This window comes from Monomorium pharaonis, chromosome 1 (genome assembly GCF_013373865.1).
Source record: "Monomorium pharaonis isolate MP-MQ-018 chromosome 1, ASM1337386v2, whole genome shotgun sequence".
Classification (NCBI taxonomy): Eukaryota; Metazoa; Arthropoda; class Insecta; order Hymenoptera; family Formicidae; genus Monomorium; species Monomorium pharaonis.
Window position 1 is genome coordinate 38,338,698 of NC_050467.1, and position 27,563 is coordinate 38,366,260.

The window sequence follows — 27,563 nt, forward strand, 5'->3', positions numbered from 1 at the left end:
CTGCTTACACTTCGTGTTTTTTTACTAAATATAATTTGGAAAATTATTTTACCAATATTCTATTAAAAATGTCTCAATAATTAATCATTATCTAAATCAATATTATCAGTTAATTTTACTCTTATATTTTTTTTATTTGAACCATTTGCAAACTGCTTGTACGCATATGTAGTCTATAATATATTTTTTAAAATAAACATTTTATTCACTCGTATTGATTTTAATTATTAAATATTAAAACTAAATAAAGAAATTTTACTCAATTTCAGTTGGAAATAATTTTTGTAGATACGATGTGAAACGCTTCAAAAGCAAAGCTACAAAAATGTTATAAAGATAGAGACAAGATTGTCTATCCAGTCTGCAACAAGTGTTACTGTTGCATAATATTTTTTCAGTGAATTTAGTATTTCCAGCTTATGAAATACACGCCACTTTTTTCAGTCTTGAAATACAGTTATTAGCTAGATATTGGTACTCAGAAGCATCTGTAAGATTTTTTTCTTTTCTTAAATTATTGAAAATAATTATTGCGAAAACTAATATCTGAATCAGGACTGGTCATCCTAATTGAGATATTATTTTTCGCAAAAACTGTATATAAATTATTGGGAAAATAATACACACCTTAGCCAGGATTGATCACCCTGGCTGAGGAATTATTTCTCGCAATAAATTATTCGTATTAATTCGGAAAAGGGAGGAAACCTTACAGATGCATCACAGCATCGAGTTAGTTCAGTGCATAGTATCTAACCAGTAACTGTTTCAAAACTGATAAATGTGTCATCGCGGTTTATATACGCTACAAACAGAGAGTATTGCGGAAAATGCTATTGACAAGTTATATTATTACTTTTTTGTTAATGTATATTACATGTTTAATTATTTTGCTCGTGCAAAACTTATCATCTATTTATCGGATCGAAACGTATTGAACAAACTTAAAACGTACATGTATACAATGAATCCGCGGTGTAGAGGATGCTATGAAAAGGGAAGCCGTACGGTCAATTTATCCACCGACGTTCCCGACGTGCGAGCAATGCGAGCCTATAGTTTACTCATCGATTTTTCGCGGTACGATGAGACGATGCTCCGTCATTGTTTTACGTTCGTAAAGAGATATATATAGAAAGTAATATCCTAGCTATGGTTTAAAATAAAATCTAATTCTAATATTTATACTAATATATGTTGTTTGAATGTTTTTTATGAAAAAAAAAAAAATATTAGAATTATTTTAAATAAGATGAAGCTAATACATATAGCGGCAGAACATTTGAAATAGTAAAGTAAGATAGTAAATCTCTTAATCTTTACGTCCAAATTTAAAAAAATTAATATTTATATTTAGATAAGATGCATTTTTATTTGCAGCTCTGTTTAATAACATTAGTGATCAAATCTGATATATATGCATATATGCACATTTCTATCAATTTCTCTATTTCTTTTCCTTTTTCAATCTTCAAATGTCTAACATCGTCACTGTCTTAACTTTACGATGCTCTGCTTTGCCATAAAGCTAGTCTATCGAAAATTACGACGGAAAATCTTGCAAGAACTAAGCCATCTTAGGTTAGCCGCGGACGAATTTTCTTTTACGCGAGAAACACCAACGGTAAGTTGCGAGCACGGTAATCGAATCTAAATTTAGTTTATGACATCGATGCCTGAAGTCGCCGTTCTTTTTTTTATTTTACTAATAAAAGCATATTAAAATTGTTTTAAATTAACATTTTTTGACATTACTTTTATTTAAATTGAAATTTTTTACTTTTTTTTTAATACGCATTCTAATTTATTATTTATTTATCGCTTAAAAAGACTAATTACATAAATCGATGTTGGAATACTTTTTCAGCTTCAATATAATTCCCTTGTATACAGAGTAGGATATTTAAAATATTGTAAGCTGTTATCTTTGCAAAATACGTATCATAGCGTAAAAATGTTTTATATAAAAGTTGATCTAAAGAGAGACAATGATAAAATAAATTTTCGAAAAAACCGGTTTTTTAAAGTTATATGACAATTATTTTTAAAATAGAATTATGTGTAATATTTTTTTACATAATAATTCTTTTAATTATTTTGCATATAAAAAAAGATAGTTATTGACAAAAATTTACGAGATATTTTCTACTTTATTTTGGTATATTTCAAGATAAAATACAAATTTTTGTAACTATTAATTTCTTAACTTCTTTAATTTCTTACTTTTTTGACTATGCTTTAATGCTTTTATTCATAGAATAGTTTTCAGATCATATAACTTTTGTCTGGGATATTTTTTGCTATGACACAACTTCTAGGATTATAGTTGTAAAGCTTTAATGCCTTAACTCATACGTATACATGATGCACACACGCACACATATTAGAGAATATATAATAGAATTAATATATTTTCTTAGACAAAATACGTTTCTGATTTTTTGTAGTAATATTAAACTCAAACTCTATTTTGTTATTATTACAATTATCTTTGGGTGATTAAAGTTAGCGAAATCATCGCAAATTCAAGAAAGTTTAGTGCCAATGGCATCTTTTTTACATACGAAGATATTTATACTACGCACACTTATTTCTTTTTCATCGTATACTGTTTTGATAGCGAAAAGAACTCCGTCATGTCAGACGTATTAAATAAATGTTAGACAGTACTCGCTGTACAGTTCGTATACTTGGCAATTTCAACTTCCGGGAAATGATGCTGCATGGGAAGGCGGTCGGCGAGGAAGGATCTATCTGGGGAACATAGTCTACCACACTTTATCTCCTTCTTATAAATGAAACAGGTTATTTATTATCCAATAAAGAGACACTCCTGGCACGCGGCACCCCGCTGGGTACTTTACGGGGGTGGCAACCCCTGACGTGTAAATATCGAGGTTTCTCTGCGTCCCTCTCTGGAGACCACTGTACGACGTTCCATCTTTTACACTAGTTTTCGACAGCACATATTCCGTGCGTTGCATGAGAGAATCTCGTGTTGGAAGGAAGGAAAAAAGTCCTTGACTAATTATATCTTCATTAATTATTTTAATATTTAGATCTCAGTTTTACTTTATACAAATAATTAGCAATTAATATCTCGATGCTAAGCATTCATTATTTAAGTTGTTTAGTAGAGTATACCAATTAGTATTGATATATATCTTCTTAGAAAGGATAAAATAGAGTTCATAAAAATATTTAATAAAAAAAATTCAGAAAATCTTTTAATACAGATTTTTCTCATTGTAAAAGCAACTTTATATGATGATCATATGTATATCGCAATTTTATTTGTGTTTATATCTACTAATAATTTATTTCACATTTTTTCGTCACTTTCTCTTGTCAAAAGTTTTCACATTTTTTGTTTGTATAATTATCTATTCAATTTTACTATTTCAATTGTCCATCGCACACACGGAGAGTACGAACTAGGATTTTTATAAATTTTTTGTTTGAAAACGAATTTGCTAATGGATAATTATTTTACCACGTTACGATTTTTTAGCTATTTAAGTTCAAAAATAATAAAACATGTTCTTTGCGATACTTTCAAGTTCAACTTTATCAAAAATGTGACGTGTGATAGAGCAATTTTTCTTATGGATTTATTTTAAAAATCTGTAAGAATCATCTAGTCCAGATCTAAAAAAAGTTTAAATTTGTTGGACAGTATTATTGTCGACCAAGATGAGAAAGAAATTGTTATTATACTCTTTCTGGTCAAGCTTGAACTCTCTTGAGCGATATTCGAGATGCGTCGCACGTTTCCGAGGATAACTCGAGATCAAGTTAAGAGAAAATCAATCAGCTGTTTCGCAAACTTCGTTAAAAGTTTTCGCGTGTGTGCAAGAGGTATGCGGGTGTATATACTGCCGGATGTGTTTCCTGAAAATCACGGCTTGAAGAAAGTGGAAGAGAACGTACTTAGCGTAGCGAATTTCTTTTTGCGATGCATGTGATTAAATTGTCGCGTCTTTCATGCTTGACAGGCAAAGCGTTTGATAATCCCGGATTTTCATATCTCGCAATCTACATAGGCTATATCAGCTCGCTTCGTTGCTCGGTCTCGACGCAACATGCTCACTACCATGTGCAAAACAACCTCGGGCTAGTCGCCTCCATAAAGCTGTACAAAGTTTTAATGAAGGCCATTTTGTCGAATGGCTAAGCTGCACAACAATTTTTCATTTACGCCGCAGCATACAAAAGCGCATGCTTCTGGCACTCCATCCGGAAGATATAATCAGTACAAAACTGAAAAAATGAAAATTTAATATCTATAATCGTGTCATTATAGATATATAGATGTAAATAGAAATGTAAATTTTCTAGCTGATTTTGTAGGAATTTTAAATATTACTTAATGTTCGCCAGATGATAATGAAAGTTTTGTTTCATCATCTAATTGCAGATACGTAAATACGACCCATAATAGCTCGTCAAAGCGTTATCATTACTAGAGAGCGGTACCGCCGAATCATTGTAAATAAATCAGCAGGTAGAATCGCCCATAAACAAATGAAGCATAAATGACTTTACTCACCGCAGTCGATACGCCATCGCTGCACCTCCGTGCATAGAGAGAGATCATCCACACACGAACGCAAATCGGTCCAGAAAACATAGCTGATCACGATCGCAGGCACTAATTGTTATCTGACCCGGCAATCACCGCGGCTGGTAACTCACGGCGCCCACGTCTCGGTTTACCAGGTTCGATTTTTCGACGCGGGTTCGAATTACACGCGTTGCACACGTTACCGCGAAACGATCGAAGCTTCGGAAAAAGTATTTATAACGTCTGGCACTATCACCGACGTATCTCTCTTGTTTTTTTTACTTGCGACGATTAATGACGAAATAACCTCGCGACAGTCCCTTCGCGTCACAGTCTCGTAAGGGTGGAGCGACAACTGTCTACAAGTCTAAATTGTCTAAATATTCTGAAACACATTTACCTGTTTCTTATCTTTGTCTATTATAGTTACACTGTCAGGAGTCTCAAATTTCCTTTTACCTTCTTTCGATAACTCGATTGTCCTAGATATTATATAACTATTATTCTTGGCATCAATTATCTCAGCCTCTCACCTATAATAAATTTGTCTTTGTTTTTAAATTTTCTTAAGAAAATTCAAATAAAAATAACTGTCGATAACTTGGCGACAGTTAATTAAAGCTGCTTTTCTTTTAGGAGACACGAATGCTACATTACTCGTCTGATTTTTTACATAATGAATAATATTTTTCTGATTCGCATATAATTTATCTAGCTCGTTATTATAATAATTTGAAACTTTAGATGCTAACGCGACTTATTATAATAAATAGTGTTTTGCTGACTTTGCCTATAAAGTTAAATAATCCGCGCTTGGTTCTATTTAACTTTTGGAATTTGGCTAAATATTGTACGTTTTCTACTTTGTTTTCTACTTTGTTTAGTTGGTCGAGTTGTTTAGTTATTTTGTCATTACATTATTGATTTATACTTTTAGTACAACTCTTTTGTAACTTACTTTGTTAATATTGTCTTTCAGATGATATCTAGACACATATTACTACTCAAAATGTGTACCACATAATTTTTACGTATCTAAGCACTTGATAAGGACCGAAACCAGCGGTCGAAACGTTGTACGCTATTTATTAAATATATTTGAGGCCAGTCAGGTTAAACGTAATAATTATACCGTTTTCTTTTCAATCTTTTTTCCTATTTGATATGATTTATATAATTTTATATATAAAGCATAAACAGTTGCATTCAAGTTTAATTTGCATTTGTTAGAAGATTTCTTTACTGAAATTGGATTATATTCTTAAATCTAAAGAAATAGTTCTATCTCAGCAAAGACAATTTTGTAAAATGTTGTAAAGTTAAGTTTTCTGAGTATAAAGAGACCGATTTTGACTATATAAAAACCGCTTTTAATTTAGACCAAAAAAGAATGTTCAAAACATTACCAAAACTTAAAAGTGAATACTTTAAATTTCAAGATTCCTACATAAAAATAAGAGTCAAGATAAAAAGTAAAATTTGTTCCTGGCAATAAACAGCTTATACATACATATATATATATATATATATATATATATATATATATCATATGTATATAAGCTGCTTTTTTAATAACATAAAAAATATATATATATCAGTGTTCTTTCTTGGAGTGACTTTAGATTTTTCAACTACTTGGTACAATTAGGTACTCCTCTGGATTCTCCCCTTCGTCCAGCATTGCCCAAAAAAATTATTTGATTTTTAGTATACTTGCAAATCTCATCATTGTCAGTTGAGCATTGCTTGGAGTAGTATCATATCTTATTGCTTTTGTTTATTAATGTAATGTCTAATATATTCCGTAAGTATTAGATGTGATCTCTCATTTTTCCCGTTCGATTGCGTTTGAAAATATATCTGTTCAAAACATTAGGAAATATATCTCTAATTCTCTATGAGTGCATTCCTATGGTAAATACGTGATTTCATGCTTACAATATGTCTTAATCCTTTCTAATTGCATTTCTAGAGCAAGTACGTGGGTAATGCTCACACCGAGAACGATTTTCTATTGTAAAACGCGATAATCGTCGCGCACATGCGTGCGTCGGTAAATTCATTATTAATTCCCACCTCGACACCATGTTATATTCCGTGCAATAAACGAATCGCGTTGCCCTCGCGCACAACGTTGTAACGCGCGCGAGAGAGCGTCGCGTCGCATCGACGCTGGATAATCTGGCCGCGCGAACCGCGAGCTCGTTTTCGCATTTTCGAAAATCGTTACGCTTCATGCAAATTCCGGCGTGCGATTTTCGTGCTCGCGGGCTCGGGGTCGTGGGGTCGGGCAAACAAGCCGTCGGGCAAGAGAGAGGTGTGGATATAATCTGCGCGACACAGGAACTCGTGGATTACTCGTTATTAATTTTAATAGAATTTCCGCGCGCGCAATCGTAACGAGCTTGTGTCCATGGGCCGCAGCATAAATCGCGCGACCCTCGCCTCGGTTATATTATCGCGTCGCTCCCCGCGTTTATGATGATGATAAGCGTGTCACGCACCGTTCCGTTGTGCAAACCGTGGCAACGACGATTCGATTAGCCGGGCACGATAGCCCGCCTTTTCGATAATTTATAAGGGCGCACGCGAACATTGCCTGGTAGGACTGCGGCACCGCCCGCCGCTGCCACCGTTACCACGGGTGATCCATCAAATTTGCAAGACCTTCGCTATGTACGCTTGTATCTCCGCGGCAGGTGTGCTCGAAAAGCCTGTGCGAGCTTAATCGATCGATTCTAACTGCTAACTCTGCAATCGGTCGCGCGCGCAAACGGAATATCGCATGGAATATTAAAATACATTTGGCGTCGGGATATGGAATTGCCCGCGGCCGGATGGCATATTCCTATCTCACGACGTATTAACGTGCTTATTTTATAAAGGTTAAACTCGTCCCGTTGTGCCTCTCCTTGAAGAGTAAACTTTATCAGGTTCCCAATTGATTTTTCGACAGCGGAGACTCGACATCTAACCATTATTTGCATCAACTTTTCAATCTTTTATTACCAAATCGAATTTTAAATTTTCGTTATATTAAGTTTAATTAAATTTAAAAGTTAAATTGAATTTCTGTTATGGAATTTTGTTTTCAAGATTAACTCGATTGATTCCTTTCTGAAGAAAATTTGATTTCAAATTTATCAAAGAATCATTCGATGTTGATAAAAATTCCAATAGTTTGAAAGCATCGCGTACATTAGTCCCTCTTCTGTGTATCTTATCGATTTCGAAGTTGGGAACGGCGAGAGATTATTGCGTGTTTGCCTCGGTCACTTCGTAGCGACTGCTAAAACGTGCCGTGGAAATAAACGATCATCCTGGAGCATCCCGTAGCATCTTGAATCAGTACATCCTTAGATTCTCCCTCAACGAGAAGGGAAACATTACGGCTATTACTGATGACGGCCACTGCTTGTGCGAAGCCCCGCTTGTCGGTCCCGACGACAGCGTTTTCTATATGGAATAGGCTGTGCGGAACCAATGGATGCGGAGAGATATGTATTATGCATGTGGCTGGTTGATCCGTGACCCTTGCCTTCGCGCAGCCCTTCTTTTATTCTTACTTGCTCGCTTCCAGAGTGGCTTCGCCGTATAAGCCACCACTATTTTTTTTCGGCGAGCTACCTAAATATTTAAAGGCTTTTATCGTACATCGTTGGCGAGGTAACCCCAATATATGTGTTCGATAGTGTACTTGAAATAAATAATTTAAGAAAAATATGCTCTTCTTGGTTAATAGCAAAATTATGAAACGGCGTGTCAGCTATACCTGTTTATTATTGCCAAACTGGATTTAACTAGTGACAGTCTCGAAACTGGAGCATATGTCGCTTTGAGATCATATATGTTTTTATCTCTAAAATCTTCAATTACCAGTCTTGCTTTGTATCTAGTTGATCCATTCGTCTTTAATTTTCTTTTGAATACCCACTTCGAATCTATTATATTAGCTCTATCTCTACCCAGCGTTTCCGTTGGTTTGTCAACAAGTCTCCATACCTGATTGATGTTTGTAGATTCCTCTTTATTTATGGTTATTTTCCAATTTTCTCTATGTTTGCTCTTCATTGCTTTTTCATAAGGAATGGGATCTTTATGTAATGATGCCAAAAGACACTGACGCATTTCAACTTCTAGTTTTTGTGTCTCATCTAAGGTTTGACAATTACTTGTCTTCTCTACATATTTAACAAAGCTTGTATCTTCTATTTATCTTTGCACATGACTAGTTTTATTTTTATCTAATGACTCTACTTTCTTTTTGGCTTTACTTCTAGTCATAGGAGCATCATCATGCCTTTGTGCTGACAATGACAAGTTAATAAATTTTGGTTTATTCTGTCACAATCTCTGCTATCTAATTATTCTGATCCAGCCAAATCAATAAAATTTAAGTAAGAGGTTGATCAACTTTTTTTAAATCGTGTTCCAATAACTTTTAATCTTAACCGTTTCTTGCTTTTTATTTGGAGATTGTTCTTTGATCATGAGGACTAAATCTTCTGTGTTGCGTTCTCACCTTCTCTCCACCTGGTTCTCGTTTGTAACTGTTGCAAATATTCTTTTTGCTTTTACTGATAGAAATTTTGGCGTAACTTCTGCGTGTGTTACCATCTGGATAAGTGTTTGTCTTTGGTGTCTAAATAATTCCATTTAACTGGTCTTTTTAGCGAGTCTCTAATAACAAAATGTGCTGGAGTGAGGGGCTTAAAATCGTTGGGATCTGAAGACAGATCGGTTAACGGTCTACTATTTAAAATGTCTTCGATCTCGACCAGTAGAGTATAATACTCCTCGAAGGTATAATACGGCAAGTTCTTTATGATAATCCTAATGTGTCTCTTGACGCTCTTTATTGCGGCCTCCCAAAGGCCGCCGAAGTATGGTGATCGTGATGGTATAAAGTGCCATTTGATATTCTGTACTGCCAGTTACACCAAATACGTTAATTTGCAATTTCGTTGTGAATAAGATTTATTTTTTTTTAACAATTCTGAAAGGACAGACCGGAGGTTGAATAACGATGTATTAATTTGAATAGCTTCTTTTTTTGTGACATCATTTGTGTCCTCTAAATGTTCAGATCTGGCTAGGTTTAAATTTTCTATTAATACCTCTTGTTTTTTATTTGCAGTACTTTTGCTAATTAATCTTATCTTTGCTATCGAAGGGGATCTAGATGATCTAGAAAGATGATCTATGTAAAATATTATATATTATCATGTATATTATATATTAACAATTAGATGACAAGGTATCTGACTGGCGGGACGATAGAAATGGTAAAGAAAATTTTTCGCGGGTCATCCGAATGGATCTATATATTACAAGATTATATTCTGAATAATATTCCAAGATGTTGGAAGGTACAGTTTCCATCGGTAAGATATGCGGAAATATTATGTATCGAGTCAGAAGACAGGCAGATTGAAAGCAAAATAATGTATTATGCTCCGGCTTATTTTCAATATTGACGATAGGGACACGGGAAATTGAAAAGGGATATGCATCGCTATAACGACAGAGAAATGTGGTGATTTATCACAATTTAACTATGAGGTGTTTTCCACTATTTTCGGTCAGTCGGTTAAAAATAATACGAAAATTGTATTGCGCCGTCATCTATCATCAAGCAAACAGATTACGGTTTAATTATTATTAAGGTTTAATTATTATCATCATTGGCTTTACGAAAATTATATTAGATTGACCAAATTAGCACAGGGTATCCTTAGGGAACTAGAGGGAGAATCTGCGTTTGTGCGAATTACCGGGGAACGGCTAGATAATGGCGGGCCGCACACAAGTAAGGAAAGAGGTCCATTGGTGAGAATCGCGAGGTCATTAAAACTTTGCATTATTTAGACTTCGGGTTAAATTACAAGTCGCATTCTCCGTTGGCCTTCGCTAAGAGGGCAGAAACGCGTCACGGCATTCTCTTTAGCCGCAACAGAATAAAAGTTTGTAAAACGTTTCTTTAAAAAAAAAATTTGCCGCAGTTTTTTGCGACTTTTGTATATTACGTTACAATATTATTACTAACTTGTATTATATTAACTTTTGCGAAAATTATTACATAATTTTATAATGTTATATGTACAGTACGAGCATCTTTAATAACAGAAAGTTCCTTCGTTATCGATTCAAAAGACTCGTAATACATTATAAAAAGGATCTACCCGCAATCTAATTTAGCTTGGCCGCTCTCTGACTACGCATATTTAAGTGGATATAAAGTAACCCGAGGGATCCTCAGCTCTCATGCGGCACGAGTAGCATTTACATTCTGTATCCGGCGGTAATCATCTCAAGCCCAAGATCCTCCGTTGAAAATTTATTCCGTGTACGATACCCCTGACTCGACGGATTACGTGGTTACATCAAAGTTAGATTCGAAATCATTACGGCTATCGCCGATGAGGTCCATCCAGTTGACGAGAGAGAGGGGGGGGGAGGGGAATTCTCTTCGAGTCGCACGAGCAATGAATACGGAATCGGTGATCCGAAGGGAAAGCGATGCGAACGAATTCTCGCACGCAGCCGGAGATTGTTGACGGGTAGGCGTCGTGAAAACGCAGATAGTGAGAGGCATTTGCGAGAACGACGGGTTGAAAAATGACGAATTAATGCATGCTCCATCCATATTCATTCGCCGATTAACGCGCGGAACCTCGTTAAACTCCTCCTCGCGCTCCTCGCGAAAGATACGCGATAACGGCGGGCACGGCGGTGGAATGTCGCGCCGTGTGGAATTCGAACCGCGATATTGCACATCGCAATGCCGTGGATGTCGGGCTGTGGATCGATTTTCGTTACGGCCCGGCACTCTGCCCGCGCCTCCTGCAAAGGAACTCGGAATATTCGTGAAAGTGTTTACGTCACCTTGGACAGTTCCCGTGTCATGTCGCCGATATTACTGAGATGTACTACTGATTTACGGCACGGAAGGATTTGTTCACTTCTCAGCAGGTCAACATAATATGATTAATATAAATAAATCAATATAATTTAAATTTTTCGGTATTTTAGCAAAATTGTTGTTTCCGTATACAAATTGCTGTGAAACTTTACATTGTATTTTTTTTTTTAAGGCCAAAATTATATAATTATACGATACTTAAGATATAGATTAGAGATATATCGCAATTTATAAGAAATTTGATATAACTGAGATAACACTAACTATATATCACACCATAACATTTAATTCGATTTCGAGCTTTTCCGAACTTTCCAATATTGATTTTTCTTCTTTTAATATGTTTTCGACTTCACAGTCAAAATTATTATCTGTCTGTAATTCTCCGTCATATCCAGTTTTCAATTTCCGGTATCGTTTTCCTCTGTTGGCAGCGGATCCCACTGAGCCGCTCGCTACCCTCGCAGATTGTGCGCATTCACCCGGAAACGCGTAGTTCCCATATATCGGTAACGACTTATCTTACGCGCGATCCGAAAACGGTGTCGATTCTACATTCGTGCTTACGACTCCAGTTTTAGGAATATCCGGGAATATTTTCAAGCCAAGCTGTCGCGGCGCCGGCACAGCACGACAAAGCTCCATGTGCCGGTTTTACAGTCGCCAGATTGCGTTGGCGCTTCATCTTTACTTTATTGCAATAACTGAGCGAACTTTTTCATCCATGACACCGGAATCGTGGTGGTTAGATATCAATTTTAACGAGCGACGGATAAAACGAAAGGCAAAGAAACGGCATCGGAGGCTTAACGGAAGTCGAAGGAGATGTCCGCGAAAGACTTGGTCGAGCACTTTACGACACCGTTTTCCGCGCAACTTCTTCCTCCTTGGTGCATCGTGCGGTCCCCTTTGTCACATCCGCCTTCGACTGGACCGGTGTCCTTCGAGCGACGGAAACTCGCTCCTCGTCTTGCGACGAGGCTCCATCAGTATGCCAGGACATGCTTGCCGTGCCACCGCATCTCCATTAATCCTCCGACTCCGACTTTGGTTCAAATTACCGGTCAGAATCTCTATGCCAGACCGGACTTTCGGCGCTCTGTTATTACGAGCAGCGCCGCCGTTCGCATCCGGACCTTCCCCGTCACGTCTACGAACGCGTCGGATGGTATAAACGACGAGGCGGGCATGACACGCTGTTTGGCTATGAAATCGATGCATTTCATAGATCGCTGCTTTCCAGTCGCCGCTGCATCGCGCCGTTTATTGGCAGTGATTGATCCGATACACGATATTGCTGTTACGTCTATAGGATTAAAAATGACTGCGCTTACGTCAACATTGATGCTATTTTGCGCGGGATAACGTGCACTTTACTGATACACGATTTACCAAAAAATAAACCACCTTTCTCGAATCATTTTTATCAAAGTTCTACGATAACAATGCTCGTAATCACCCTATAATTCGGTATAATCTTGACGTTGATTGAACAGAGTTTATAAACATCTAACACTAGACTTGCTCGCAATAATTCTATCCTCAGACATATTATATAATTAATCGTTAACGGGATCAATTTATTAAAATCTGAGATTGTCAGCTTTCTTATCCATTTCTTTCAGCATCCACACGTTAATCACGAGCAAAAATTCTAACACGATGGTAATCTTTATATCTGCAGTAAAACAGATCTAACGGTTCTTAAGTCGATTGCGATAGGCTCTGTCCGAGATAAACTCGACAAGGAATGGAACAAAATGGGAATCCCATACAGGGCTGCGAGTCTTTCGAAAACGCTCATGGAAATTGTGAGAGCGACAACGATATCCCGGAACGCCGCCGCTTGCCTCTTCGAATTCATTTGTCGGTTAAAAGCGCGCTAGAAATCCTCGCAGAGCACGTTCTTAGATTGGAAAGCCATTCGATGGTACGCTAGCAACGATAATTCGACTTTTCCGTTAGCTTCGTGTGTTTGCCGGTACACTTTCCGATTCGATGCGCCTGTGAAGTGGAAAAGGCATTTACACATTATACATTTATTTAAAAACCAAAATATATTAAATAATTTAATTATAATATTTTAAAAGTTTTTTAAAAAATAGAGCAAGTACAATATGCGAGTACTGAAAAGACATATATTTTTTTTAATAAGTTTATATGTATAATAATTTTTTAATAGCTGGGTGAAACATAACAATCCTAGATTTCTAGAAAAATATAATTAAACATTATCCAAATGTATTTTAATTATGAGTAGTCATTTAAATACGTTGTGCATTAAAAATTGCGTTGTCATTTTTATTCTGGTAATCGGTACGCTACATTGTTGTGTTAAATCGACTGAACTTTATAAAATAAAATTTTAACAATGCAGAATTCCGCGCGGAATCTATATTTATAAAACGCCGAACTTTGTATAGAATTTGAAATTTCGGAAATCGATTTCCGAGCTGCATACACCTCTTCAAATTTTTATCCCGGAAGTCCATGATAAAGACATTAAATCGTTGCGCAGCGAATGCAATATATTACAATTTAATACACGTATATATCATTTTATAACGATATATTTCTTGTATCTTATTTTTTATATACAGTCCAGTATAATTTATAATTCTATGAAGAGAATTAAGGTACTGTTATCTCACAATTGTTTTTAAACATAAAACGCCGAGTTCTGTTTTTTTTTTATTATAAAAATAGGAATAAAAAAAGGACAGAAGTGTTGTCAATTTCCGTTATGAAAATTTACCGAAATGTATGAAGCGTGAAAGTCGATTTACTTGGAGCCTCGTAGAGCCATCGCGCGGGATGGGAATGTCACTGTCATACCAGAACCGCGAAATTTTCCGGACGCGCGGAAATTGCTCCGCGCCGGAGTCAAGTGGAGTTAATTTCGCTAAAGCTCGTCTAGTTGCACGTATATTGAAAAACGCTGACCTCGCAGTTTCACGAAAACAAAGAGACGGATCCCGTTGGTTCTTCCCGTCAATAATTCGATGCGACTTAATTGCGATACCGAAGTCATTTTGCGCGCGAGCGCGTTTTTCGCTGCGTCCGCTGTATTCCCCGTGAAATCGATAATTCGTTCCAAGAATATGATTCTCTCGTCGAGTCCGCAGAGCGAACCGGCTTGTTGGAACTTACATCGATCGATTTACACCCCGATGGAACGCTTTTGCAATCTCATCCGCTGCCATGGCTACCTAACGCGGCAACTTTCCTCCTCCTTTCTCGTTTCTCCGTTCCTTCCGCCATTCTTAACCACAAACAGCACCGTTGCACGTGCACTCGCAAAGACTCATTTTTCTCGATCCGACCGCGGCTTGTTCGAAAGTCTAAGATCGATGGGCGAATACACTCCGTTTCACCGTGTCTGCGAGTTTTCGCGTAAAACTTTTATCTGCTAACCCAGTGATCGAACCTTTGAGGGCTTTTCGTGTAGCGATAAACTTTTCAGATCGAATCTTTCACGACTGGTCAACAAATTACGCGTGCGTAACGCATGTGCAAATTGCTGATATTACTCGCGATATTATTCCGCCGCAAAACGATGCGATCTATCGTAAATAATTGTAAAACTATGTGCACATATAAATCCGAGTCTTCGCACTAAATTAATCTGGTGTGACTTGCGTTTGAAAAAAAATTCACAGGCGCGTTTTATTTCTGGCTTTTTAAACGGGACGTATATATCATCTATGTGTATTTTCCCTCCGTGAGGGAACACCCACACATTTCTGTCATACGAAAGAAATTTAGATCAAAAGGCGCAGCCGGCAATCGTGAATTCACAGTGGAAAGGGTAACGGCGCGCCGGGGATGGGTTGGATGTAATTGACCTCGGCAGGAACAAAGCTCGCTCATTAATCAACGGTGACGTAGAGCTGACGTCACGTCCCATGGGCTGGTGCAATGCAGGCGAGCTTGCTGGTCCATTTATTTACCATTAACGGCTCATTAGCGTACCGGCATTTTCCTGTCTGACTCCTCTGCAATTGCAGAGGACTCTTTTCTCGTGTTTCCATCCGATATACGCGTATACACTATGATTTTTCTGTCATTCTCTTTCAACTTTTATTCTCATTATCTAAACATATTTCTACGAAAATTTAAATCTAAGTTACACATATTGGGAAATTGTACACATTAAAGTGCATAATATGCATTTTACAGTTGAAAAATTTTTATTATTCGCTAATATTTTGCCAAGTAGCGAGATAAAATTATTATCAATTTACCCAAGATCCCATTAATAATTTAACGCTTGATTAATCTAACTGCACAAAACCTCCGCGTATCAAGATAACAAAAACCTTCCGAATTATTATACCGGTCGGAGCGCACGGTGAAATTTGATTAAAGAACTTCGTAATATCTCGTGCTGAAATTATTCAGCTCATTTAGTAATTAAAGCGAAACAAAGGAAAATCGGGTTACTTTCCGTAACACGAGTGAGTGTTAAGACGGTCAACGACGACAGCGTGAGACGGCGAAATTAAAAGCTGCCACAAAATATATATCTCGCCTTTTGCTCCCCTCGCCTTTCTCTCCTCTCGCTGACATGCGCTTTGAATCTCGTGTGTAAAGGCAGTTGCTGCAGGCTCCTAGACGGTGTTTGGATGGGTCTCAGGTAACTCTGACAGACCCGGAAGTTTAATTACGCGAAGACGTGACAGCCTTCTGGCGAGAAACCAGTGAGAAGGAGAGAGAGAGAGAGAGAGAGAAAGATACAACCGTCTGACGTGCTTCGGTTCATCCTTGACCATTTCGTTCCGTATACGTTTGACTTTACGTAACGCGCAATAAGCTCCAAGAGCAAGAGAGAAACGGAGTGGGGGGGATCTTCGACTCGGGTGACCGAGCAACAATATTTGCTTTTCGGCAAAATTGAAATCCTACGGTTCTCTTCTCGTCTTCGTCTCCTCCTCCCTCTCCTCGCCTTCACAGTCCTCGGTGCCCAGATACACGCGTAGATGGAATATAAAACGCTCTTTTTTCGAGCGAGGCAAGTTTCCGTGTCGTATTCGCCAAAACAGAGTTTCGTTTTTCCAAATCGACTTTTTGATACGGCGTGTACAAACTAAAACTGGAAACGTACAACGAAAATATTGTTGGTGATTTAATCGCGGAATTTCGCGTTCGGTCCAACGATTCGACGGTCCCGCGATTTGGAATTCTGTAAAGAATTATATATGTCGAAGTCGCATGATTTTCTGTTACATAAATCTGCTGATCCGAACGGAAGAGCGGCGCAATGAATCGGTCGTTTACGAAAGGCCATTACAACTGCCTAAAAATTTATTTATAGCGCGGCGGTATGTATTCGACATTAATATCGGAAATAGATTTGCATATCGTAAATGTTGTTGAGAGGGGAAGCTGCGTAACAAAATATAATAAATTTCAACTCGCGATTACAATTGCGCATTATTTTATCGAACACTCGCGCACGTGGCGACGTGCAGAGATATTCCGGACGTCGCGTCGGTTCGTCAAAGTATCGATTTATAAGACAGTTTCGAGAGAATCTTTTCAACACGCTCTTTGCAACACACGCGGTCCATTCGCATCCACTCGTGCCATTGAAAATTCCCGCCGTATACTTCTCAAGACGACGCTATCGCGCGACGTTCATCGCGACAGAAAGGAAAGCGCCGCCGCCGCTCGGATTGGCCACCCTCTCGTTCATCTTATCGCCCGGCAATAGGGATAAAATGGGTATCGAGCGAATAAAAACCCTTACTCCTTCGAAGGCATAGTGGCCGACAAATAACGCGCGTATTCAATACACGTAGGAACGTTACGGTAATAAAAAAAAAAGAAAGTGGCAAAAAGAGCTTAGCACGCGCGGGCGCGAAACATACGTGTGTTACGACAGCCACGCTTTTTCTTTTCGCGTCACTGATTCTTCCTTTCCAACTTCGCAACACTGGTAACTTGTCCCTACGTGAATCTAATACGTCGCGATCCACGGAGGTTTCACGCGGGATAGATAAAAAATAAGCGCCGGGACGCGGTCGCGATTTAATATCGCGGCGCTTCATCCCGGCGCTCGTGCGCCCCTCCCAGGAGAGTTTTATCGTAGCGACGATGCATCACACCGGCCATGCATGCGGCGGGATGGAAAGTGCGGGGGTAGTCGTTAATTTAACCGGCCGATTGTATTCGTACGTAAATCCGCTTTACACGAAGATAATGGATCGACGGGGCATAGTTGGTCAAGGATTTTGCGCGAGCTCGCGCGTAAATAATGCGGGCGCGTACATCGAAAATGATTTAATCAGGCTTCATCTTCGATGACGTTAATGGTCGACGCGAATATACGGGATCAATCGAGATTATAATATTCGACATTGGAACGCCATTCCTCCACTCGGCCGACGGCTATTATCTTTCATAATAATACGCAAGTCGGATTTCACGATGTTAGCTGTCGAATGCATACCATTAGGCGTCACACGTCAACGTTTAAAAGATCTCAGGCTGAGATCAAGCGTCATTAGGCACGAGGAAGGCGTGACCTTCGTATCCCGGGACGTTCAGCGAATACAGATCACGTAGCTGTACTCGGTGCAGCGGGACATGCATCCGTTCTACGTTAGCGAACCGTCACGACGCGCCCAGGATAATGTCCGGATTCGTATTCCCACTTGATTCTCGGATCATGCAAATCCGTCTGCCATTATCGGCAAATCCGCCCATCGAAACGATAGCCGACTTTCGCACAATATAGATCAAACCGCGCACGGCCCGGCGCACAATGTATCCAATGAATGCTTTCGCTTTCTTGTTACGAAAACGTGAGATATAGAACCGTAAAAGTCAATCGAGCGAACTTAAACTACGGGAAAGGAATGGCTGTCGCTGACCACGGAATCGCTGCGTACGTCTCTAGCACTTTTAATGGTACGAGAGGACGTTACGATGAAAGAAAAATTTTGCACGTACCAGCGCACACATTTTCGCACTTATTGTGCGCAATGCCCGGGCAACCATATTAGACGAGAGAAGTATCGAAACGTACCGCTATGAGAAAGACGCGGTGTGAAAGCGTGCGGTCGATAGTGGCGATGAAATCTCATGCTCGCAGGTAATGCACGTGTATACCTCTTTTTATTGAGAAACATTAACGGATTGCGATCTTCCCGGCCGTTTAAATAAGCGACTCCCGCATGAGGTGGATGCGACTTTACGACGCGACGAGACGGCTAACCTGAGATACGGGGGGGAATTGGCATTTGTAGACGGTGCCAAGTCTGCTGTAGAAGGCGCGCGTAAACGAGCGCGGGAAATACGAGGAAACGGATTAAGAGACGCGCAGCTACGGGCGGAGAGATTAGATTGATAGTAATGGAGGGAGACGCGGGTGGAAAGAGAACGGAAAGGCGAAAGGAAGACGGAAACGAGAAGAGAAAGAGTGCGGTATATCTTTGTCGGAAATAAAGCGCGAAAGGCGCCAACGCATCAATTACGACGATCACTCGGAAAAATAGATGCTATCTTACGACAGATTTATATCGACAGATTATTAACAGTTATTTGTTTCTCTTGCAATCTAAAAAAAAAACCGATCAATTTAGTTCACTTCAATCGACAAAACATGCCTTACCTTGCGATATCGCGAGATAGCGAGATAACGAGAAAAAAAAAGGAACTTATCTAAAATATGTAGTTTTTTTAATTGTTTAATGAACGCCGCCGCAGAGTTTTCGCTAATAACCGTGGAACGAGCGATGCGGAGATTTCTTTTTATCGCATCCGTCTTCTTGGGGAGCTGTTTATAACACGCTTAACGGCAATGAATTTTCTCTCTTAAACCCACGGGCGTTTTCACGGCGTGGCGAATGCTTAAAAGCCGCGCGTTACTCCCTTGTGGCTCGCAAATTTTTACATAGATTACCTCAAACCGCTCCCCTGCGCGATGAAGTGTAAGTGACCTTCAAACGAGCGCTTGTAACAAGTGCTTCGAATAGTTTCACTTTCATGTGCCTTTTTAATGCGACCAGTTCGAATATTTTGTAAAAAAAAAAAATTGCCGTACATGTTTTTATATTATACATATTTACTTTATCTTTATGACTATCCCTTTTCAAAGAATTAATTACATAAATGTCACTGCATTAAGATCGCAGGAATTAAGTCGACGAATGTATATAATTAATAATATTTTGCAACTGCAGCATTGAACGATTGACTTGAGCTAAGGTCTACGTTAGTGACATTTTCGAGCGGCTTTGTAACTCTCGTTCAAGCAACTCTTAGGTTAGATGATGGATTTTTTTTACGTGCTTTTTAAATACTTCCACAATCATTATTCAATGGTTCGTTAATGCATGTCGTTTTATAAGAAATTGTTAGGAAAAACATTTTATTTAAAAACTGCATTATCGAGTGAAATAACGCTTCTGTTGCTTCGATCTTCGTAGATATCCTTGCTTCTAACCAACGATTTATAATCCGTAAATTGTTAAGTCCCTTAATAAAGATATTTCCAAAGATATAAATCTTGTTTCAGTATGCACTTTTTTCCTTATATTTGATAAATTTAATTATGTGAAAAAAGATTAAAAACTTTTGACAATTGTCGAAGAAAACTTTTGCATCAATAATGCATTTTATTTTTTTTTAATGATCTCGATATAATTGTTTATTAGATACTTTTCTAGTTATATAATTATATGATTTAAATGGATCATCTTGTTAAAAGCATTTTAATTTGATTTTGCAATTTTATTTCATTATAAAAGAGATGTTATTGGATGAAAGAGCATTACAAGAAGTTATTCTTGTGATATCTTGTTATACTTCCATTTCATTTCATTTCATGAAATAATAAAATGAAAATAGATTTCTTATATTAGTCATTCCAAGTAGTAACATAATTCTATGCAAACTTTTATACTTAGTAACTCGCGTTTTTAAGATCCGTAAATTCGTATATGAAACAGATTTGTCAAATTTATTAAATAAATACATTTTTCTATATACTTCAAATTTGTCAAAAAAAATGTCATCTTTATCGTATCTTTATTATTCTATTACCTTGGAATTTAATAATTTTTAAAAGAACTTATTTTGCGAAATGACAGTGTCATTTCGAGGTCTGATTAGTTCTTTTGTTGAAAATATTTGTTGGATCGATGTCTCTGAAATTTTCTTCGATTTCATCTTTGTTAAAGCGATAGCAGAGCCTATGGGCTCTCCTAAAACAAGGCCGTGAGAGATGAGGGGTATTATGGCTCAAGCCTATCGGATAAATGGGGATTCACGCGTCGTTAATACCGCACCACTACCCTGTATACGGGGGAGCAGATGGCATCGATTAATTGGCTAATTACTCAAACTACTAAATTCACGTTACGATTTAGTTAAATGAAGAATGTTGTATAGGCACACATCATTTTTTGTTTAATTTTTTGTCTCAATTCAACAATATAAAGATTCGGCAAAATTAAAATTTAAATATCTAAAATTAGCTAATTTAAATACAATAACAAGAAAGTTTTCAAAAAATTGACTAAAATAATTATTTTTGCATAAATATATTTGCATATTTTATTCCAAGCGATTATTTCTGAATACAAGAGCTTAAGGTCAATTACAGATTATGCTTAGTTATATTTCGTGAAAAGTTAGAAATGTTAAAAATAGTAGAAAGTCAGATTGATGATCTTGTTTGTGACAGCGCATGGCATGTTATGGTATACGCAAAGCCACCGTGCACCATGTTATCATTCGTATAGTAGAACTCGAGTCGGCAGGTAAGCATCAGTTGCTCTGTCGTCACATTATCTATCAGATTACAGCAGATACTAGAAACGCCAAGCATGTTTATTTGTCACAAATAAATAGGTCATTAGTCCATGCGACATTATGCTTCTAATTAACATATTTTTTCATAGTTTACTTATAGAAAATGATATTTATATTTGATACAATAATTTTGTTAGTAATCAATATTTTTAACAAAATTTAACGATTACATTTATTAATATGTTATTAAATCGATTCTAGACAAAGTTATGAAGTATTTATTATCACAATTTGTTTGAATCTATGTAAACAATGTGCTTATTTATATACTTATAGGATTAATTTTTGTATTTTCTGTATATATGTAATTAATTGTACATTCATCACGTAATTACATATTATACGATATTAATGAATACGTTATATACAATATAACGTAGTTCAATGGAATCATAATACGATCGAAATGTTTTAATTTAAATATTTTTTTACACCGAACGCTTGCATACTATAAACTTACCATTTAAAAATATTGAATAACCCAGTCTTTCATTTACGCGGAATTTATTGGAAAATATAAAATCGATTAAATTCATTTAAGGGTAATATTAATAAAATTTTACGTAAACGTTTAAAAAAGTGTCTTTTATTCTTGTTGATTTAATTTAATATTTTGTTTATACGATTATATCATTACGATTATATATATTTATGTCACTAAAGCTTATTTTTGTTTTATTAAATGAATTTAAATAATTAAAATTTATAATCATCACTGCTTGACATTTCTGCATATGAAACGTAAAATTACAATAAATTACAAGTCTCCAAGTCTTTCAATAGAAATTCCAAGAGTTTTGAGACATGCTTTAATTATTCTGCAAGGTAATAAAAACGTGACAAGGTGTAAAGCTCTATAGAATAACAGACTTATACTTCATTACTTTAGCTACGTGGAGTTCAATGGTCTTTACAATTGGTGTGCATTATATAATTGTTTACTAATACGCGTAGACAATACATATCAGTTTTTTGTTTACAAATTAACATTGATATTAATTATATTTCATATACAGTTATGTCTGCAATAAATTTATGGCGGTTTGAAAACAGCTTGTTCAGTGAAATTATAAATTTAATTGTTCTAGTATCAACGATGTTAATACGCGAAACAATGTATTTTCGCGTGACAAACGAGGCACGTTTCTCTTTCTCATCGCAAACACATTATTCGGCAAATTGCACGGATGATTCAGCACGCATGACAATTTCTTCGATGATTGATAAATCGATCCGAACCAAAAAGACTTTTTGTATGTGCTAGTCTAAATAACAATTACCTAATTACGTTGCAAATCATACATTTGCATGGTGTATACTTATATTTATTATTAGTTGAAAACTGCTTAATATTTTAGTATGTTTATTATAACGGGTTAACGGTAACCGATAGTTTACACGGAAATTTGAGTCTAAATAGAAAAATTTGTGTTTTTACATGGCTTGCACGTTGAAATGTACCCAGCGTTTGCGTACACATAAATACGTAATGGACGTCTACTACGTTACTTGCGAAGGCATTTAAACGGTTACCCGCACGTTGCGCGTGCGGGTTCTACCCGATAGCAATTTACATGACCGTAAGCAAATACTCCGAATGTATTGACTCCCGAATATTATTTGCAGTTAACGGTGTCTAACGCTGACGCGATTCTGTTGTCGACGTATTCGTGTGTGGGTTTGTATAACCGCGTAGCCAAATGATTAATTACTTAACGCGTTATGCCGACAAAAATAATGCGTGCAAATAAAAGCGGCCATTTAGCGATGAATTTTCATTAGCAAAGCCATATCATGGATACGTATACACTTCATATTTGCACATTCATCGACTCCTGCTGCGTGTTTTACGTTCTTACTGAATAAATAAAAAACTTTCATTATTTTACATGATATATTTTTATGAATATACAATGTATGGTGCTAAATATTGCGTCAAAAATTATTAAATGCCTTGATTTTACGATGGCGTGAAAAGATATACACGGTACTATTTTCGAAAATGGTCCTCGTAAGCATAATAAATTTATTTTTCCCCTCCACAAATAGTTAACGTTTATTAGTCTCATGTTACAAACGTTAAATATTGCAGGTAAATCACTTTCTGACAGAGCCGCATTAATTTGCGATAATTATTAATTATCAATATATTTCATAAAACCAATCAAAGAATATTATCGGAATTTACGTGCGTGTTTATTTTCGAGGCGCGAGTAAATACGAACGTGTTTGCTGAATTTTATGGCGCGGTAGGTTCGCGAACGCGAACGAACCAGTACTACATAGCGTACTCGATTTTGCTGCGGTCGTCATTGAATTAATGCCAACGGCGCAAGTAGACACGAAGAACGGATGCAATCAATGTCGCGGTCGTTAATGTACCATCTAAACTAACTGCGCCTGCAAGCGCCGACCACAGTAGTCGGAAGTAATTCCTTTCGAGAATTTGCGAAGGGGAAGGGTTGTCCGCTTAGACTTACATTAGCGTGGCTTACGTATGGAGTTAACGTTGATTGCGTTCACGCACGACGTTTACTTAACGGTGCTTTCGTCAACTAGGGAGATACTTTACGTGAGACAATAAAGCCTAGACTCCATTAACGCGTTGAGCTGCGGCAACGCATGCGGCAATGTGTGTCGACGAATCAGAATCTTCAACGCAGGCTGCCGCAAGTCGCCTGCGGCAGCGTGCGTTGAAATTGAAAAATTTTGATTTTGACGCAGCGGAGAGACATATTCGGTAATGTTCGGTAATATTCGGAACATTTCGGAAGTCGTGAACCACGATCATGATGATTATGTATACCATGGTTATGTAGGCTTATAACCTCAATCGCATTATTTTTGTTATTACACATGAATAATGCAATGTCAAACATGAATTCTGGAAATGAAAGTTGTGAGGATTTAAATGAATTGATAATTCATTATGTAAAATCTTGCTCCGAGATATGGGATATAAAAAATAAACATTATAAAGACAATAATGTGAAAAACAAAAAGTGGGCAGAAATTGCACGAGAACTAAATGTACCTGGTAATTATATTTATCAATTTTAAAATATAAATTATCAGCTTTAAAATAAATTAATATTTATTTTAATTTCAAAATTATTATAATATTATTTTAACATTTTATGTATTATTTTACTTTACATTATAGATGATTTTGTTAAATCTCGTTGGCGGTCTATCCGTGATAGATACATAAAAGAAAAAAAGAAACTTTTAACAAAAAGTGGACAAGCAGCAACTAAATCTACAACATGGTCGCTTATGCCTCATCTAGAATTTTTAACAGAAACTGTGGAAGCAAGACAGTAAGTTTATTCACGTTTTAATTTAATCTTATTTATTAATTAGCTGTATAATTTCAGAACAATTTCTAATTTACAAGATGATAATGTCCAAATAACTCAAGTTTTTACACCATCACAGTATATAATACCAATACAGTCAACTGTATCATCAATACAGTCAACATCGTCATCGACACAAAACTGCGAAGTGGAAATAAGTACGTTTTGTTTTTTAATGGTGAATATTATAGATTCTTATGAAATAAAACATTTAATTACTATTACAAAATTGAAAAATTTTGATTTTGAAATCACAATTAAATGGGACATAGAACAAAAATTGGTTGTCCTGAATTACCCAAAAATTATAAAGACAATAACACAAAAGTGTACAAAAATAGCTCAAGAAACGTTCCAATGTTGTAATAGTAATAATTATTTTTTAGGTGATTATATGAAGAGTTCTTCATCACAACAAAATAGGGAACTGTTAACTCCTATTTTGACGAATAATACGCCTTATATCTCGTCAAACTCTCCTAGTCCTGTGCTTCGAAATTTAAATTCTCCATGCTCTTCAACAGCTAGTAGTTCGTATTCATCATTAATGTCTCGGCCTCCTTCAACGTCACCATGTCCTTCGAATTCAAGTCGAGCTAAAAAACGTTAGTTACTGCGATTTCTTATCATTTATCATATATCACTTATCATTTATATGTACTTTTATTGTACATGTTTAATTTTTAATATTTTAATTACTTTAAAAGTATCATTATTTAAACATGTTTCTAATTATTTTATTAATTATTAAAGTATTTATTAACTAAAGTTTTTTATTTTCCAGGCAAAAGTGAATCATTAGATCCTGTGGACGAAGCAATTTTAAATATCACCAGTGAAAAAACGAAAAGGGACAGTCTAAGTAATTTTACATCAGATGATTTATTCTATCTATCCATAAGTCGCGATACTCAACAGTTAAATATTAGAGACAAAATGCGCTTAAAACAGACCGTTTTGAATACTTTGTCAGAAATATTAAGTAATAATTCAATTATTGAATAATATATACATTATAAAAAGTTTTTCCTTTATCTCATTATCATTTTTTTATGTGTATTAAAAATCTTATGTCACGTATGTTCAACATTGTTTAGCATGGTACTTGCGGTTCTTTATACTTGTACAATTTCTACACTTACCATTTTTTGTTTGTATCATAAACAACGTTCTTCAAAATTTGCTATTTTTCTCCACTGCCAATCTACGGCACCTTCCTCCATAAAATACTTTGTATATCCCTGTCTAACTTGTTTTGCTTCATTTGAAGAGTTTCTACATGTAGTTGCAGTTAAGTTCTGCCATAAAGGTAGCTGTCCTTCCACTCTCCATATCACATTTTCTGTATTATCACAGCAATCTTCACGGTCAACCAAATCATTCGGAATGTATCTTCTACGAGCAGGTAGTATTTGAAGATCTTCATTTATAAGCCAATTATGCAAAACAACACAAGCTTTAATGATATTTTCTACAATTGGAATCGATGCAATAATTGGCTTTCGAAAGATTCGCCAACGTGATGACATCAATCCAAAAGTGTTTTCGATTAATCTCCTGGCTCTACTAAGACGGTAATTAAAAATGGTTTTATCCGCAGTCAAATTGGTACCTGGATATGGCCTCATCATATTCGTTAGAAGTGGAAATGCTGCATCTGCGACAAACACCATAGGCAAGGAAATATTTGTATTTGGAAGATTCTTTGGTGGAGGTAATGCTAAAGTTCCATCCATTAAATGCTTTCCAAAATCCGTGTTTCGAAAAATACCACCGTCGCTTTCTCTTCCAGCAGAACCAATACTCACATAAATAAATCTTAAGTTGGCATCGCACACTCCAAGTAGAACTGTGCTGAATTGACTCTTATAATTATAAAAAGCCGAGCCCGTATTTTTGAAACATTGTACTTGAATGTGCTTACCATCAATGGCTCCGACACAGTTAGGAAAATTCCACTTCTGTTCAAAATCTATAGCAACTTTGGCCCATGTTGCAGCCGTAGGTCGTGGAAGAACTCTTGGCATAAGTGCCACCCAAATAGCATGAGTCGTTTCCGTAATAATTTTTGGAACAGTAGATTTACCAATACGGTACAAATAATGCAAACTTATCATGCTGTCACCTGAAGCAAGGTACCGTATAGTCAATGAAAGACGTAATCCAGCACTCAGGGGTTCTCTTGTTACGTGCAGTTTTGTTATTTGACTTTCAACTACAGCTAGCAATTGATCAAATTGATTATGTGACATTCGATGAAAATTGAAAAATCGCTCAGGATCATTTCGCAATTCCAATATCAAATTTTCATATGCACCTTGTTCAAATCGTTCTCTAATTATTGGATGAATCCACCAACGAGCCGTTCTTCTATTTTCTTTCAATCGATTTCGCCGTTTCCTCCTTCGAAGCCATAAAAGCAGAGCAAGATTTTCATCCATTTTTTAAATAATAATTTGCACTATGCAATTTTAGAGTTATGTATGCTGCAAGAGATACACTGCGTTTCGCAATCCAGAATTTAAGGTTACGTTCGGCGGCGTCAAGTGCGTCACGGTTTTGTCCAACGCACCTATAGAGTCGAATGCAATGCGTCGCCACACAACGTTGCCGCAGCTCAACGCGTTAATGGAGTCTAGGCTTAACTTTATGTGTGTGCGCGCGCGCGCGTTCATACACACACACACACACACATACACACACAGTTACGCGATGTCTATCGTATCTCCGAATTTTGATGCGAAATCAAAGTTTTGATTGATGATTGCAACAGTTTTTTTTTTCTAAATATTTTTTTTTTTTTAGTCACGCGTATGGAAATAGATAAACATAGTTTTCGATTACAGGCTGTGTATATTTTTCGCGCGTGTGTTTTGATAGAGTAAAATCGTTCACTATG

The 27,563-nt window shown here is 36.7% G+C and overlaps 2 protein-coding genes across 9 annotated transcripts; one reads left to right on the forward strand and one right to left on the reverse strand.

Moving 5' to 3' along the window:
- Positions 1–23,702: 23,702 nt before the first annotated feature.
- On the forward strand, positions 23,703–25,689 carry LOC105827837. Of its 2 annotated transcripts, XM_036284931.1 has the most exons (5): positions 23,703–24,342; positions 24,469–24,625; positions 24,683–24,822; positions 25,051–25,269; positions 25,449–25,689. In XM_036284931.1, exons 1-5 carry the CDS (start codon positions 24,162–24,164, stop codon positions 25,667–25,669), a joined length of 918 nt encoding a protein of 305 aa, XP_036140824.1. In that variant the 5' UTR covers positions 23,703–24,161; the 3' UTR covers positions 25,670–25,689. The 2 variants fall into 2 exon arrangements, with proteins under 2 accessions (XP_036140824.1, XP_012521460.2); XM_012666006.3 differs by having other exon boundaries at positions 23,741–24,342; positions 24,683–25,269.
- Positions 24,635–27,266, reverse strand: LOC105827836 (protein ALP1-like). Of its 7 annotated transcripts, none has more exons than XM_012666001.3 (3): positions 26,982–27,262; positions 25,807–26,885; positions 24,635–25,260 (listed from the first exon to the last, which is right to left on the reverse strand). In XM_012666001.3, the coding sequence occupies exons 1-2, from the start codon at positions 27,103–27,105 to the stop codon at positions 25,822–25,824; spliced, it is 1,188 nt and encodes a 395-aa protein (XP_012521455.1). In that variant the 5' UTR covers positions 27,106–27,262; the 3' UTR covers positions 24,635–25,260; positions 25,807–25,821. The 7 variants fall into 7 exon arrangements, with proteins under 7 accessions (XP_012521455.1, XP_012521457.1, XP_012521454.1 ...); XM_012666003.3 differs by having other exon boundaries at positions 25,807–26,321; positions 26,589–27,262; XM_012666000.3 differs by having other exon boundaries at positions 25,807–26,513; positions 26,589–27,262.
- Between the last annotated feature and the right edge of the window lie 297 nt (positions 27,267–27,563).

What these genes read in the sequence shown, in the direction of transcription:
- LOC105827837 (XM_012666006.3), top strand. Translation starts at nt 24,162, where the DNA reads ATGAATAATGCAATGTCAAACATGAATTCTGGAAATGAAAGTTGTGAG. An exon ending in ACGAGAACTAAATGTACCTG is followed by an intron (nt 24,343 to 24,468) that starts GTAATTATATTT and finishes TTTACATTATAG; the next exon opens with ATGATTTTGTTAAATCTCGT. An exon ending in GAAACTGTGGAAGCAAGACA is followed by an intron (nt 24,626 to 24,682) that starts GTAAGTTTATTC and finishes GTATAATTTCAG; the next exon opens with AACAATTTCTAATTTACAAG.
- LOC105827836 (XM_012665999.3), bottom strand. Translation starts at nt 27,105, where the DNA reads ATGGATGAAAATCTTGCTCTGCTTTTATGGCTTCGAAGGAGGAAACGG.